Source organism: Portunus trituberculatus, chromosome 37 (assembly GCF_017591435.1).
Source record: "Portunus trituberculatus isolate SZX2019 chromosome 37, ASM1759143v1, whole genome shotgun sequence".
Classification (NCBI taxonomy): Eukaryota; Metazoa; Arthropoda; class Malacostraca; order Decapoda; family Portunidae; genus Portunus; species Portunus trituberculatus.
The window spans coordinates 3,572,221-3,589,186 of NC_059291.1; the positions used below are offsets into that span (position 1 = coordinate 3,572,221).

Here is a 16,966-nt window from a genome sequence, read left to right on the forward strand (position 1 = left end):
AATACGTGATATCATTTACTTTAGTTTTACTAAATAATTAATTTATTAGACACACATCAATAAATTTACTCCACATGTCTAAGCTCTGTCTGAACCCTAAGTCTGTAACCACTAGGCAGTACTCTGCGAGTCTGTGACTCCGTGTCTATATATTACTCTATAATCTATAGGTTGTGCAATGCATAAAACACATCCGCATCCACACATCCTCTGTAGAGTGCGGATGCGGATGCGGATATATATTTCACCACAAATGCGGATGAGGAGTCGGACGCGGATGTTCAGTTTATCACAAACACGGATGCGGATGCCGATGCGGATGCGGATATCCGATACATCTCTAATATATATATATATATATATATATATATATATATATATATATATATATATATATATATATATATGATGCTTGAAAATATGTATACAGACAAACAGAAAGGAGCCATCATAGAACACAAAATTCATATTTCATTATAAATTGATCATCATAATTATATATTTTCTCCTCAGAAGACAACGTTAATTTCCTGGTGAGCTATACTGCTAAAATGATGAGGGAGGACGGTGACGCTTCTAAAATAACACCTAATGACGTCTCCCTCTTGCCACTTGGCATAACGCAAGGTACCCATCTCCAATAACTCCCCGATGCTCTTGGCTGCCTGACTCGCCCTCCCGAACCTGTACACCAACAGGAGAGACGGCGTGTCCATATCTATGTCCGAATAACAGGTATATGTAAAGCTTATGACAACTCCTTCAATACTGAAGATTGTAATGCTTGTTGGTATGTTAAACCGAATAACTTAAACAACGCCTCATGGTCAGTATGCCCCTAGTCTTACCCCCTGCTATTCTTATGACGAAAAAAAAGAAAGTTCTCCCCCTACCCTCTCCCCCTCACCTACTCACTTGACACCTGGTTATGGTTCTCGGCTTGGCCAGACGAGTGTCATCAGTGGCAGGGCGAGGCAGCGGGAGGCGTCGCTGTTGGTCGTGCTCGAAGATAACAAGAATCAAGGTAAGCCACAGACGCCTTTACCTTGCAATCTATTCTCCAAGTAAAACCCGAGCGGCTCCATGAAAAAGAATCCAGCAGGACGGTGGCGTGGACAGGAAGGACGCAATATGGCAGTGAGGCCTCAGGTAACAGGATCTGCACAGCCTAAAATTAGCATCAGATATGGTTCACAAATGACCAAGTAAAACAAGATGTTGTCTGCTAAGAACACCACATGCAGTAATGGCTGCTTGGGCAAGACCCAGGTGACGAAGCTAGAGGTGCATCGTTTTAAAGTTTTTAGATGAATCTTCGAACCAATTTTTGAATGAATAGACTTAAAGATTTTTAATGCCGTTAAATTTACAATTACACATCATATATTTTCCAAATTGGCTCTGGAAGAACAAGAGCAGCCCGTGCTTTGATATGTGAGGATGTCCCCTTGTGTGCCGCAGGGACATCTTTCTACTAGTCGTCACAACAGTAATGTGACCTGCAGTATTATATTACGGGCATTCATTGAAGTGATTCTGCATGCTGAAAAATGAAAATACTTATTCAGAAAAATACTGTTGTTGCAACTAGTAAAAGATGATCTCATAATCATCTCTTTACGTTAGACTTTCACGAATCCTGGTCTCTTACTTCGTTAAAATTCATTCATCTCTCATGCAATCATTAATTGATCACTGACTGGTGAGATCCTTTCTTTTTTTTTTTTCTTTTTTTTCAAGACACTGAATAATTATCATCGAAATAATATCTTACTAGAAAAGGAACATATATGTTTTGTTATTATTTGTAGGAGGAAGGCGAGGGTGAGTTCTGCCCTTTTCAATCACCACTGCCATGCGAGGATATGAGGAAGGCACGGGCACGGACCCCGACCCCACCGACTTCCTGTACGTCTCAGATGAACAGAAGGAGCGAGATCTAAGCAGACCCTATGATCCAGACACGTCTTGCTGGATCCCCGATGAGAAGGATGGGTTCATCGAAGGGGAAATCATGGAAACCAAAGAAGACTCGTTTATGGTGTGTTCTGGAACCGAGACTAAGGAATGGAAAAAGGATATGGTTGAGTCCCTGAACCCGCCCAAGTTCGAAAAATGCGAGGACATGTCTGAGATGATCCACCTGAACAGCCCCTCCATCTTACACAACTTGAAATCTCGCTTCACCAGTAAGCTGATCTACACCTACTCCGGCCCTTCGTGTATCATGATCAACCCGTACAAGCGCTACCCCATCTACACTGACAGTGTGATAGAGATTTACCAAGGAAAAAGGCGTAATGAGGTGCCGCCTCATCTGTTCGGCATCTCCAACGACGCATACTCAAGCATGCTTCAAGGTAAGTGACTCGTTTTCTTCTTGACATTGTAAAAATAAAATTATATTAATATTGACGTAGAGAAAGCATAGAGAGACATTGTACTGTTTTTTTATAGCACATGCCTCAGCCACTTGTGTGAATGTGCCGCGTTACAAATGATAGCATCGATATGTAACCGAAGCTAAGATGAGGCTCACTAAGAATAACCAGATTTAGAGGAGGCTGGGCACGGGGTGTCTGGTTCCCTGCCAGGCCAGTGGCATTCTCTAGTGTACGAGCAGCGCTGGGAATGTACCTCCTAGGACCCCGGGAGCAGCGTCCCTGGGTCAGGGAAGAGAGATCATGAGCGTGAGAAATGTACACACATTATACATTGAGGGACCCTGCTGGTATAACAGCAAGCTTAATCTTTCCAAGCTACTCTAATAATATTCTAAATTACGATTATCACATGTATGGAAAAAACTTCTTAGGTCTGGAAAAATATATTCAAATAAAAAACAAAGTAAACAATAAAAAAATGAAAATCATTTTTCATAATATTCGTAGAATCATATCAATCGAATTATTGTTCTGCCTTTTTTTCTATTCACTTATTTACAGACCTCAACTAATCTAATAGTTATCTTTTAAATCAATTCCATATCAATTCCATTACCAATGGCATTGTAGTAGTAATAGTCGTAATAGTAGTAGTAGTAGTAGTAGTAGTAGTAGTAGTAGTAGTAGTAGTAGTAGTAGTAGTAGTAGTAGTAGTTGTTGTTGTTGTTGTTGTTGTTGTTGTTGTTGTTTTTGTTATTGTTGTTGTTGTTATTGTTGTTAATTTTGCTGATAAAGTTGTTGCTGTGACCGTCATTGACGCAGTCTGAATTATCATTCATTATACGGATAACAATTCAGCTGGCAAAAGGCATCTGAAAACAGCAAACACTTTCCGTAGACTGAAATAAATTTTAACATACATTTACCATAAACACGCGATTAACTCTGGATGGACTTACAAGCACACAAACTAGCTTACTGACTATCATCCTAAAAACTATAACGATGACAATGAATATTATATTGACGAAGATGATAATGATGACGACGACACTGAATTATCTCTTCTATCTAATTTTTTTATGATCGCTTTTATCCTCAAGGTTCTCTATTCGACCTATGAATCATACAGCACCACAATTCCGTAATGCGGCGGCTTATGACTCTAATGCTGCTGCCACACAAAGTTCAATCAAATCGATCAGTTCAACCTTGTAATCTTCTGTCGTAGCCTGGTGTCCTGCGCACCTACACTCTAGTCTTTTCTCGTATTTGTTCCTGCTGGGCTCACACAGACAACGAGAATGAAATCAAAATTTTCGAAGCTAGGTCATTATTATCATTATTATTATTATTATTATTATTATTATTATTATTACTATTACTATCATTATTATTACTATTACTATCATTATTATTATTTTTATTATTATTATTATTATTATCATTATTATTATTATTATTATTATTATTATTATTATTATCATCACTACTATTACTACTACTACTACTACTACTACTACTACTACTACTACTACTACTACTACTATTACTACTACTACTGTACTACCACTACTACTAATACTATAACTACTACTACCACACTACTACTACTACTACTACTACTACTACTATTCTTACTATTATTATAATTAGTAGTAGTAGTAGTAGTAGTAGCAGTAGCAGCAGCAGCAGCAGCAGCAGCAGCAGCAGCAGCAGCAGTAGTAGTAGTAGTAGTAGCAGCAGCAGCAGCAGCAGCAGCAGCAGCAGCAGCAGCAGCAGCAGCAGCAGCAGCAGCAGCAGCAGCAGCAGCAGCAGCAGCAGTAGTAGTAATCACTTCTTGTATAAGCTTACCAATCAACAAAAACCTACTGATTCTTCACCATCAAACGAAAAGGAAAACACTTCCGGGTTACTACGTAAAACCTATATTTATATACGCCATTACTCTCTCTCTCTCTCTCTCTCTCTCTCTCTCTCTCTCTCTCTCTCTCTCTCTCTCAAGTATGTTTTAATCTTAAGTTGTCAGAGTCCCCAGGCCTTGAGTTCCCAGCGTTCTTGTGCCTTGGAGTAAAGCCAAGAGAGAGAGAGAGAGAGAGAGAGAGAGAGAGAGAGAGAGAGAGAGAGAGAGAGAGAGAGAGAGAGAGAGAGAGAGAGAGAGAGAGAGAGAGAGAGAGAGAGAGAGAAATTCATACTATATATTCTTAATTTCTTAGTATTCTTGGCAACTTTTAATATATTCTTCCTCCCTTTTTTTTGTTGCAGACAATGAGAACCAGTCGCTGTTGATCACGTGAGTATATTCTCGTCCACAAAACTCCGGAATTCAACTCTTGCTCGAGCAATACCTAACTTTTCACGGTAGACATGCATCACTATCACTTTCATCACCATCACCACCACGTCCCTACATTCTACAATCTACTTGACCTCCCTGTGCTGGCAATGTACTTGTAAACAGTCAGGAATACCAATGACACTTCCTCCCTTCCCCCTCCCTTATCCCTTTTATGTCTTCTATCCCCACCCCTCCCCAACCTCCTCTTTAACTGTCTCCTCTTCCTGCCTTCCCCCTCCCTTATCACGTTCATGTCTCCAATCCCCATCCCCCACAACCTCCGCTTAACTTCCTCCTTTTCCTCCCTTTCCCCCTCTCCCTTATCCCTTTCATGTCTCCCATACCTCACTCTCCCAACCTCCGCTTAATCGTCTTTTCCTCTTCCTCCCTCAGCGGTGAGTCCGGCGCCGGTAAGACGGAGAACGCTAAGAAGTTGGTGTCTTACTTTGCTAAAAATGCTGCTTCAGCCTCTGAAAACACCGAGGATAGCGAAAAACCCGTAAGTTTTCACTGACTCCCCAATTGGAAAAAAATGCGGAAATACTGTCTGAGTTAAGAGAATTGTGAAAAAAAATGTCTATCAATCTTTCACAAGTCATTCTAATTTCAAAATAAATTCGTAAGATTTCTAGGATATTGAAAATGTGCCAAGGATCATCTTCATGGTATAAAGTTACTATTTGCTTTTTCTTTTCTTCATTTTTTTGGTCGTTGTCTGATACCGTTTCGTCAGTAAGACTACATAAACCGATTTCTCTCTTAACAAATTTAACTTCATGTACGAGTAACCATACCGATGCACTGTGGAGGCAGCTTCACAATGTTAATACATGCAATCAATAAAAAAAAGACAATATCAGTGACTAACATTATAATAATATAATTATCTCTTAACATTTACGTTTAGTCCTTTAATTTTGTCTCTCTAACTTAGACTTTCTCATATCTATCTCCTTACCTGTAACTTTCTACTCTCACTTTCCAAGCTATTTATCTGCCTTTCTAACTGCAGTTCTCAATCTTAGTTTTAAACCTATAAATCCAGCCTTTATTTCATAATGCTTAGCGTCTTTCCACTCATTCTTGATTCACTGATTTGTGAAAATCTTTCGATAATCTTAGAGAAATTTACATTAACTCATCCAATGATCGAAGGAAATACTAAGTACGGTACACATTAATAGATCCTGCCAATGACTATAAATTAAAGCAAGGTAACCTAACTCACACCTGCTTCCTTCCGCAGAGCCTGGCGGATCGAATCGGACACAGTAACATCATCCTGGAAGCTTTCGGTAACGCAAAGACAGCTCGCAACGACAACTCTTCCCGCTTCGTGAGTTCCTACAAAAATCGCTTTGTTTTGAAAATTCAAGTCCTCTGGTGTGTATGTGTGGCGGGATGGGTAGAAAATTAATCTTCTCTTTTTCAGGGTAAATTCATGCGCATTCACTTCGATCGTAATGGCAAGCTGACTGGGGCTGATATCGACGTCTTCCAGCTGGACAAGGGTCGTCTCCTCTTCCAGCATTCCGCCGATCGGTCCTTCCATATTTTCTATCAGATGATGTCTAACCAGGTCAAGGAAATCAGGTGTAAGCAACTTTTTCACTCCTTAATACAGAATGCTTTTTTCAAGGTTGTAATGATACGATATACGCAGCGAAAATAGTATAATGCATAATGGCATTAGAAAGGCTTTGGTCTGGATCTAGTAATCAGTGAGCAGAGGAGTGCATGACAGTTGTCAACTCTCCCGCAGCGCTGTGTTCGCTGAGCGACGACATTTACGACTACCAGTGCGTCACTCAGGGAACAGTCAGCGTGGCAACCATCAAGGACAAGGACGACATGCAAATATGTCACGTGAGGGAAATTTTATTTTTACTGCACCGCTGAGAATCACAAGAATTTAACGGTCATTTCTTCTAAAATGACAAAAAAAAAAAAAAAAAAAATCACTGTTTTCTAAAATAATCTGATACGTCTTATCTTTGAGATGTGCGTTCATATGTGTAATGAATGACACCGTTACTACAACTTCTCTGCAGGATGCCTTCGACATCATGGGCTTCAACCAGACAGAAAGGGACAACGTTTACAAGATCACCGCTTCTGTCTTAAATTTCGGGGAGATGGCGTTCAAGCAGAAAGGGGAAGACCAAGCCGAACCTGACGGTACTGAGGTGAGGCAAGCATTCCACAAGAATCAGGAAAAAATCAGCACAGGTAAATACATGTTTATATGTTTATGAAGTAAGTAAATGGATAAATAAACACCTTGAACAATGATTTTCAGGCTGGCAGGGTCGCAGGGAAGCTCTTGGGCGTGGAGGGTGAGGATCTATTCAACTCAATCATTAAACCAAAAGTCAAGGTCGGAGCGGAATTTGTGGTGAAGCCCGCCACCGTTGAGCAGTGCATGATCACGACGCGTACCATGGCCAAGGCAATCTACGAACGCGTCTTCAAGTGGCTGGCGACCAAATGTAGCGCACTTCTCGAAAACGGCAACGAACCTGCTTTCTTCATTGGCGCGCTCGACATCTCCGGCTTCGAAAATTTTGACGTGAGTCCCACTGTCGGTGTGGCTACCAGGAGCAAACAGACAGGGAGGCGGTGGCATAGTGGATAAGGTGGTGAGCGTGGGATCGGGCAGACGTCCACGCGTAGGTTCGAATCCCACCACGTACAGCCTTAAACACTTTGCCATTTGTCGAGTGGTTTAAAGTTACCTACAAATCACCATGATACCCAGGTTCTAGGTGGTTACACTCAAGATGAGCATGGGCGGTGATATGAGCCCTAATATGGGTACCACTAATAAAATTGCCTGCGCCACTAATGGGCGGAAGCTGAACAGCACTTCCCATACACTCTTGAAGTGTGCCTACAGGCACACTTCAAGGCTATAGGCCTTACTGTAAAAAAAAAAAAAAAAAAAAAATACGGTATACGTGTGCGTAAGATATCAGGTTAGGTTAGAAGATGTCAAGGGTGAACTCAATGATCTGACTGAACTTTGCGCAGCAGCAGCATCAGGGTCATAAGCCATGGCATTACAGAATTGTTGTGCTACATGACTCATAAGCAGAATAGAGGCCCTCGAGGATTTAAAAAAAAAAAAAAGATCATGTTAAGAAATCAAATAAAAGCAAGATTCTTATAATGAGCTAGTGTCAATATAATGAGATGAAAGACACCAGACGAGAATGAAACAAGTGTTTGTACTCATTTCAGATCGTAAAATCCTGCTGAGTGTTACCTTTATGTACTTCCCATGAATATAGAGGTACCATTAGAGTGAAGCATATAGCTAACTGGTATAAGCTAAACATTAACATTTCACATGCATCTGAAGGCAAAACAGCATCAAGTATAAATCATAAAATAAAGTTTTCATCCTCAGAATAACGGTTTCGAGCAGCTCTGCATCAACTTCACCAATGAGAAGTTCCAACAGTTCTACAATTACTGCAACTTCGTGAAGGTGCAGGAGGAATACAAGAAGGAAGGCATCGAATGGACACCACCAGAAGTCAACTTGGACTTGCAGCCCTCCATAGATTTCTTCGAGAAGGTAACAGCCATTCTTCCTGCATGTTCAATATATAATCAACACTATCTGTAAAAGTAGCTTTGCAAAATATGTAATTCTATTGCTCTTTTTTTTTTATCTAGTCACATCATAGAGCTGAGGTTTTCACCCTAGAGTTATTTTCACAGAAATTGGGCTTCATGCCCATCATGGATGAGGAGTCAATGTCCCCGAAAGGAACTGAAAAAACCTTCCTCGAGAAGCTGAACGCAAACCACCTCGGCAAGACTCCGACGTTCATCAAGCCCAAGCCTCCCAAGCCTGACCAGCCCGAGGCACACTTCGCCATCGTGCACTACGCCGGGACCGTCAACTACGACCTGACTGGTTGGCTCGAGAAGAACAAAGATCCCCTCAACGAATCCACAGTCGACCTGCTAAAGACCTCTTCCAATGAGCTGGTTGTCGCCATCTTCACGGACCCTCCCCCTAAGCCCGCTGAGGCCGAGACTGAAGAGGCTAAGGAGGGAAAGGAGGCTAAGGAAGCTAAGGAAGCCAAGGAAGTTAAGGAAGGTGGGCCATTTACACTTTCAACACACTAGAAATTAATCCCAGAACTCGATTTGCTTTTTTTTTCTATTCTATGTAATATTTTTGCAGACGTAGATCACACCTAACTTTAATTCCTTTTTTTTTCATCCTCTAAACATACCAGTGCTTCGTTCTTTATTTGTTAATACTAAACTGCATTTGCGATATGCCTGCACATTCGTTCATCATATGTACCTTTGCCTTCATTTATTTTACATCACAGTAAAAGTAAAAGGGAAGCCTCTAGCTAGAGGAAAGGGCGCAGCAAAAGGAAAGGACGCAGGAAAGGACTCGGCAAAGGAAGCAGAAGTCATCTACAAGACAGCCTCTTCTGGATACAGGGTACGTGATCTGCCTCTGTACTACTGATTGGCGATCCCAGACGTTGCCTTCCACACAGTGATATGTGTAAAAATGAATAAATAAATAAATAGAATAAACAAATGAAAATAAAGTAGTATCTCAACTTAAAAGAGTAAAAATAAAATAATAAGTTGACATTTATTCTATATGTCACTTTCACCCACAGGAGCAACTAAACAACTTGATAAAGACTCTGAACGCTACACACCCCCGCTTCATCCGCTGTATTTTGCCCAACGAGACCAAGTCCCCAGGTGCGTAATGCTAACGCCCTTACTCAACCGCGTGTTGTTTCAGGTTTTCATGGTGTAATGTAATATAATTAATGCATTAATAACCTTGTAAGACATTGAAGGATATTTGGTCACCCTCACAAACTCAAAGACATTCCACAAAATCATCTTTACCGCTACTATAGAACCCTTTGCTCTTCAATTCATCAATACACGTCATAATCACTCATCACACACAGTACTGTTACTATGACAGCTTCAGTGAGACTACGTGTTCTTTAACAAATGTCACTCTTATTCCACGCTCATATTTGGTCGCCATTCTCCCATTGTAGACTCTATACTCCGACGCACAAAGTGTTCTACGGATCAACCATGATTCACTTTGATACTAAATACACGAAAATGTCTTATACGCCATATTTCAATTTGTTGAAAATAACTGAAACTGGATTCTCTGTAGAATATCAACACTCATTTTGTTAGGTTTTACTGTATTGATTGACTTTGATGATGGAAAAATCCCCAATATTCGCAGGTGTTATCGATGCTACCTTTGTGCTGAATCAGTTGAGCTGCAATGGAGTGCTGGACGGCCTCCGCGTCGCCCGCACTACTTATCCCAGCAAGATGGCCTATGCAGAATTCAGGAAGCGGTAAGTGCTGTTCGCCTGACTAAGACTAGTGACAACACTTTTAGGTGTTTTTTTTCTTGTTGTATATGATGCGACGGTCGGGTGAAAAGGAGAGAATGGTCAAGATAAGAACATAATCAAGTTACCAACAGGAGAGAAGGATTGGATGGAGGGCTGCATGTCATTAATCAAGGGACTCTATCTACACAGGTATAAAATCTTCGCTGCAGTGGAGATCGCCACCGTACCCGAAAATAAAAAATCTTCAAAGAAATGTCTCGAAAAGTCAGGATTATCAAAGGATTTATTCCGTACTGGCAAAACAAAGGTGAGAATAGTTTAAGCATATGAACTTTGTAATACTTTTTGCCACTAATACTTGAAGTTAAATAAATCTGGTGACATTCATCAAACTTAACCCTTCGCCATCCAGGTATACTTCAGTGATGGCGGAATAAACGCTCTGGAGGAACTCAGGGAGGAGCGCGTGAACAACTTGGTGGCGATGCTGCAGGCGTGGATCAGAGGCTTCGAAACCAGAAAATCTTTTGCAAAACTGGAAGAAAAGCGACTTGCTCTTGTAGTAGTGCAGCGTAACCTGAGAAAGTATATTAGAATACATGCCTGGAAATGGCAAGGCCTCCTCGAGAATATCAGACCGCTACTCAACATTACCAAAATCGAGGACGAAATGAAGGTCCTTGCGGAAAAGACTGCCAAGGCATTGGATGATCTAGAAAAGGAGACCAAGCTTCGTAAGAACCTTGAGATAGAAAATATGAAGCTTCAGGAAGACAAGTATGACCTGATGGCGACGCTAGACTCATCCAAATCAGACATAAAGGAATTCCTCGAGAAGCAAGCCAAGCTGCAGTCACAGAAGACGGACCTCGAGATGCAGCTGGAGGTAAGTGCTCAAAAAATTACTTCTGTATAACGGTCAGCAGTAGAGCTCGCATGCTGTGTAGTGTTGAGACTAACGCTGCACTGCCGCCAATTGCTGAGAATACGTCACATGCAAGTTATATAAACATTTGGCAAGGCTTTACGGTGAATGTTATCATGATAGTCATTCTGATTTATGTTTCCTTTTTTTGTTATTCTTCAGGATACAAACAAACTTTTACAAAAAGAAGAGGAAGGTCGCACGGCTGTAACTCAAACCAAGAAGAAGCTAGAGTACAATTTGCACGAAATCAGGCAGGACTTGGATGACATGGAGCTAGCGATGCACAAAGCTCAACACGCGGAGGCTGCCAAGGAGCAAGTGATCCAGGGTCTGAAGGAGGAAATCAACAGCCAGGAAGAACTGATTAAAAAGTTAAAGAAGGAAAAGAAACACTTACAGGAGATGAACCAGAAAACAGCAGAGGACAACCAAAACATCGAAGACAAATGTACCCACCTCAACATTCTCAAGGGAAATCTGGAGACGCACCTTGAAAAACTAGAAGGTTTCTTAGACCATGAAAAGAAACTCCGCAGCGCTGCCGAGAGAGAAAAGAGAAAAGCTGAGAGTGATCTGAAGATGAGCCAAGCGGCAGTGTCTGAGTTCAACCGAACCCGCAAGGAGCTGGAACAGGCCATTGATCGCAAAAATAAAGAAGTGTCAGCCTTAACCATCAAGGTGGAGGAGGATTACCAACAGATAACTAGGCTCTCCAAGCAAATCAAGGATATGGAGAAGCGTCAGGATGAGCAGGATGCTGAAATTCTTCAGGAGCGTCAGGGGCGCTCCGCCGCCGAGACAGCCAAGGTAGCCCTCACCCACGAAGTGACGGAGCTGAGTAACCGTCTGAGTGAAGCATCAGCAGTCGCTACTGCGCAGATGGAGATGAATAAGAATAGGGAAGCGGATGTTGCTAAGCTCCGTAATGATCTGAAGGAAAAATCCATCCATTTTACGTCCACTCTCGCCCACCAGCAGAAAAATCACAAGGAGGCACTGGAGGGAATGGCGGAGCAAATCGACGATCTTAGCAGGACGAAGGCCAAGTAAGATTTGCTTGACCCATAGCACTGGAGTAGATGGGACCCATCCTTGCTTTATAGAAGGCAGCTCGCTAGTGTGATTATACCAGGCCACACACAAAAGGAATGAACACAGAACATATGAAAACACGACAAATCATAGTATAATAATGATGCGCTCAAAATACAAGGAAACTTATTCAAAAACTACAGACTAACACACTACCTGCATGAATAAGCATCACTTCAATTAACACACAAAAAAATTTCCTGCATACACCAAATAACAGATGTAAATTGAAAGCACAGAAAAATAGGAACACGATGCTTTTAACTGTAAAAAAAAAAGTGATGATGCTGCAGTCACAAGCCGTCCACCAACAGGCACTCCATCATAGGTCATGGAGAGCCACTCGATCCTTGCAATGGTTGGCAAGCGACACTATTGTTTCCATAAGTGTGTGTGTGTGTGTGTGTGTGTGTGTGTGTGTGTGTATGTTTCACTGTTTGATCTGCTGCAGTCTCTGACGAGACAGCCAGACGTTACCCTACGGAGCGAGCTCAGAGCTCATTATTTCCGATCTTTGGATAGGCCTGAGACCAGGCACACACCACACACCGGGACAACAAGGTCACAACTCCTCGATTTACATCCCGTACCTACTCACTGCTAGGTGAACAGGGGCTACACGTGAAAGGAGATACACCCAAATATCTCCACCCGGCCGGGGAATCGAACTCCGGTCCTCTGGCTTGTGAAGCCAGCGCTCTAACCACTGAGCTACCGTGTGTGTGTGTGTGTGTGTGTGTGTGTGTGTGTGTGTGTGTGTGTGTGTGTGTGTGTGTGTGTGTGTGTGTGTGTGTGTGTACTCAAGACGTTCCATTACAGGGTGGAGAACGAACGAGAGGTCTTGAGGAAGGAAGCAGACGCTGCCAAACACGCTATGGACAGAATGCTTCGCGAAGAGGTGAGTTGTTCAGATCACCAACTGTCCACAAAGCCACCCTTAGCGCTCCACTGTTCAGTAAGACCTTTAGACAAACACGACATGACTGAGCTGTCTTTACTTAATGTCGAAGTAACTTTGCCTTTATTATGATTCGTCAGTCTGAGGCCGAGAAGAACAACAAACAACTACAGCATCAGTTACTGGAGATACAGACGAGGTACGACGACGCTGTCAGATCACTCAGCGATTATGAATCTAATAAGAAGAAACTGGTGGCTGAGAACAAAGACCTTCTGAGGCAACTTGAGGACACAGAGAAGCAGGTGGAGATCTTTTCCAAGCTGAAGATGTCTCTCGAACACGACCTTCATGAGACCAAAATCGTCGCTGATGAGCAACGGCAGGTGAGTCTTCATTCTCGTCGCTAATATAATTTTGTGAAGCATTCGTTATATCAAATTAGTTCTGTAGCAGTGTACGCACGTGTAACCTTCAATGATATTTTCCTGTCTAGCTATACACCATGATGCTGGACAAGTACCACAACCTGGAGCACGACACTGGCAAGATAAAGGAAAAGCTGGATGAGGAATGTGACAACGGCAAAAATCTGCAGCGACTTATTTCTAAAGCTTATGACGAGGCGGCTATGTGGCGCTCTAAGTATGAAATAGAGGGCGTTACCCGCGTCGAGGAATTGGAAGCCTCTCGCCAGAAGCTGTCATGTCGCTTGGAGGAAACGGAAGGCAAGATTGATCAACTTAATGCAAAGAATATAAACCTAGAAAAAATCAAACAACGGACGGCGGCGGAATTGTTTGAGATCCAGGGAGAGCTGCACCGCACCAAGGCCTTAGTGGATGCCGCCGAGGAGAAACAGAAGAATTTCGACAGTGCTGTCGAGGAGTGGAAGGTCAAAGTGGATAACCTTACAAGCGAACTCGAAGCTTCACGTAAGGAGGTCCGGAAACATGGTAGTGAGACCTCCCGAGTCAACGCACTTTATAAAGAAACCTTGGTGCAAGTAGACTCACTGCGTGTGGAGAACAAAGGGCTCGCGCAAGAGGTCAAAAGTCTCAACGAAGAGGTCTCCAGCAAAACCGACGTTCTGCATAAACTTCAATTAGCATTTAAACGCCTCAAGGGAGAGAAGGATGGGTTGCAGGGTGATCTGGAAGATGCTGAGGCTGCCTTGGACCAAGAGGAGGTCAAGGTCCAACGTGGCCAGGTGGAGCTCAACCAGATCAAGCAGGAGATGGAACGCCGCGTCCAGGAGAAAGAAGAAGAGTTCGAAAAGAGCAGGTAAGATAATTTGATACAAATTTGTAGCAGTCACTTTGCTTGCATTGTGTTGTACCGTATTCTTTATTCCAAATGGCCTTTTATCTTTCATGATACGACAAACTGTGTAAGCCAGTTTGAAAAAAAATCCATATTTCAAAATCTTTTGGCGTCTGATTTCAATGACTTATAACATACTAGAACTTCTATGCAATTAATATAACTTTCAAGAATTTCAAACTATTTCAAATGTAATAATACTAAGACTCTACATTATATATGGAGAGAGAAACATCGCTAGAACATGTTGTATCAACTCGTGATCTCTGAAAATAGTCTTAATGAAAGTTCACAGAATTTAAGAATAAAAGCCCAACGAGAAAGAGAGGTATAAATGAGAGATTGTGGCAACTTATATTTACAAGGAATCCTGATAGAAATAACAATTAACCATTCGAAATCAGTTTAAGGAGAATGGTGCTGAAATAACAAAGAGATAAGTAGAAGGAAAACTTTGTCCTTGATACAGCAATGAGTCTTTTCACCTCCTCCAGTGATCTAGTCACAATTCACACCTAGCTAGTAATGCCTTCTCATACACTCCATTTCTTTTTCTTTTTTTTTCAGGAAGTTCTATATGAGCTCAGTAGACTCTCTGAGAGTGTCCTTAGAAACTGAAGTCAAAGACAAGGCCGAGGCGCTATATTTGAAGAAGAAGCTGGAATCAGAGGTGCAACAACTACAGGGCACTATTCAGCGCGCCAAGGAAGCCAACAACGACCTTCTGAAAGCTAAGGAAAGGGCGGAGAAAGAAAATGAAGAACAGCAAGTCAGATTAGAGGAAGCTGAGCACATCATTTCTCAGCAACGGGAACAAGTGAGCACCATAGAGCGTCGCATCGCCTCCTTGATGGGCGAGTTGGAGGAGGCTCACACTCTCCTGGAACAGGCAGACCGTAGCCGCCGAAGTGCTGATGTCAATCTCACTGACGCTAACGACTACATTCGTAAACTAACTGCAGAAAACGAAAACTTAACGTCCACAAAGGAAAGGTTGGAAGAAGAGCTTGTGTGTATGCAGGTAAGTTACAGTGCTGATAATAATTAAGCCAACCCGGAAAGGTTAGTAGTCGACCCTTGAGCTTGACACAATCATTATGTATATTCTAAAAGTTGTTTTACCTTTTATTTTTTTTCAGAATGACTTTTCAGCTATATATTATGAAGGATATATTATTGCTCTCTTACCATTGCAGAATGAATTTGAAGACATGATTAAGGAGGCACGAGGTTCCGATGACAAGGCTAAGAGAGTCGCAATGGAGGCTGCTCGCCTGGGTGAGGAACTCCGAGGTGAGCAGGACAATGCCAAAGCACAAGAGAAATTGCGAAAGGATCTAGAGGTGTCATTAAGAGAGATGCAGGCACGTCTGGATGCTGACAGCAGCAATCAAAAAGTGGGAAGAGCTGCTTTTGAAAAGATGGAAGCCCGCGTCCATGATTTGGAAACTCAGCTGGAGCAAGAAACTATTCGTTATGCTGAGTCTCAGAAGAATTTCAGGCGGAGCGAGAGGCGCGTCAAGGAACTTACTCTTAGGACAGAGGAAGACCAGAAGAACCACGAGAGCATGCAAGATCTTGTCGATAAACTCCAGTCGAAAATCAAGGGGTACAAACGACAAATGGAGGAGGCTGAGGAGATCGCCGCCCTGAATCTCGCCAAGTACCGCAAGGCACAGCAGGAACTCGAGGAATTTGAGGAAAATGCAAGCCTTAGATCAAAAGTTACACGGATGGAAGCGCCCAGCGTAGTGGTTTAGGTAAGGGCCTCTTGTGTTCCTGGTGTTGTTCCCTAGATGGGATCAGCGTCAGCAAGGAAAGGACACGTGGCATCCTTCCATGGAGGCAACACATTGATTGAACCAATCGACCATAAGCTATTTTACCCTAAAGCAACAGGTGATCTATCTTGATTCTCTCTCATCACTTTTGAATTTCTCAACATATGTTAGCGTTAGGTGTACTAGATTAGATTCACATGAGTAAAATTTTCTTCCTGATAAAACTGAGTTGTGCAGGCAAGTATTCATTATGATCTGAGCAGATGCTACATTCATGGCCTTGTAGAAATACCGTCACATTATAGCCACCTACTATAAAGATCAACAAAACAAAGGATTTTCATCAACACAGCTCTTTTCGATGTTTTGATGTATGCATAAGAGGAAGTAATAAATTTCTATCTATCAGGTATTTCAGTCAAGTGCCCCCTCCTCTTGGTCCGGGAACACCATTACCACACGGCAAGAGAAAGACGCAAGTCGTCAACGTTCTTAAACTGTGTGACATGACCAGTTACTATAGGAAACTACATTTCATCTTGCACGTAAACAAGAAAAAAAACAAAAAAGCATTACAAAATTTGATAACATATAAAAAACAAATACATAGTTTATTTTTCATTAACAAAAACAACAATAACGACAAAAACAACAACAAAAATAACAAGCAATGAACGACAATAATAACAATAACAACAACAACAACAATAATAATAATAATAATAATAATAATAATAATAATAATAATAATAATAATAATAATAATAATAATAATAATAATAATAATAATAATAATAATAATAATAATAATAATAATAATAATAATAATAATAATAATAAT

At 41.7% G+C, this 16,966-nt stretch overlaps 1 protein-coding gene across 2 annotated transcripts; it reads left to right on the forward strand.

Annotated features, from left to right (window-relative positions):
• Positions 1-716: 716 nt before the first annotated feature.
• On the forward strand, positions 717-16,530 carry LOC123513933 (myosin heavy chain, muscle-like). Of its 2 annotated transcripts, XM_045271430.1 has the most exons (23): positions 717-735; positions 949-1,024; positions 1,812-2,360; positions 4,650-4,677; positions 5,116-5,221; positions 5,969-6,058; positions 6,155-6,317; positions 6,485-6,588; positions 6,774-6,908; positions 7,022-7,291; positions 8,132-8,302; positions 8,449-8,833; positions 9,075-9,193; positions 9,381-9,468; positions 9,986-10,103; positions 10,293-10,410; positions 10,516-10,989; positions 11,191-12,077; positions 12,943-13,021; positions 13,162-13,407; positions 13,518-14,305; positions 14,912-15,365; positions 15,541-16,530. In XM_045271430.1, the coding sequence occupies exons 3-23, from the start codon at positions 1,856-1,858 to the stop codon at positions 16,102-16,104; spliced, it is 5,892 nt and encodes a 1,963-aa protein (XP_045127365.1). In that variant the 5' UTR covers positions 717-735; positions 949-1,024; positions 1,812-1,855; the 3' UTR covers positions 16,105-16,530. The 2 variants fall into 2 exon arrangements, with proteins under 2 accessions (XP_045127365.1, XP_045127366.1); XM_045271431.1 differs by lacking the exon at positions 717-735 and having other exon boundaries at positions 1,014-1,149.
• Positions 16,531-16,966: the final 436 nt, after the last annotated feature.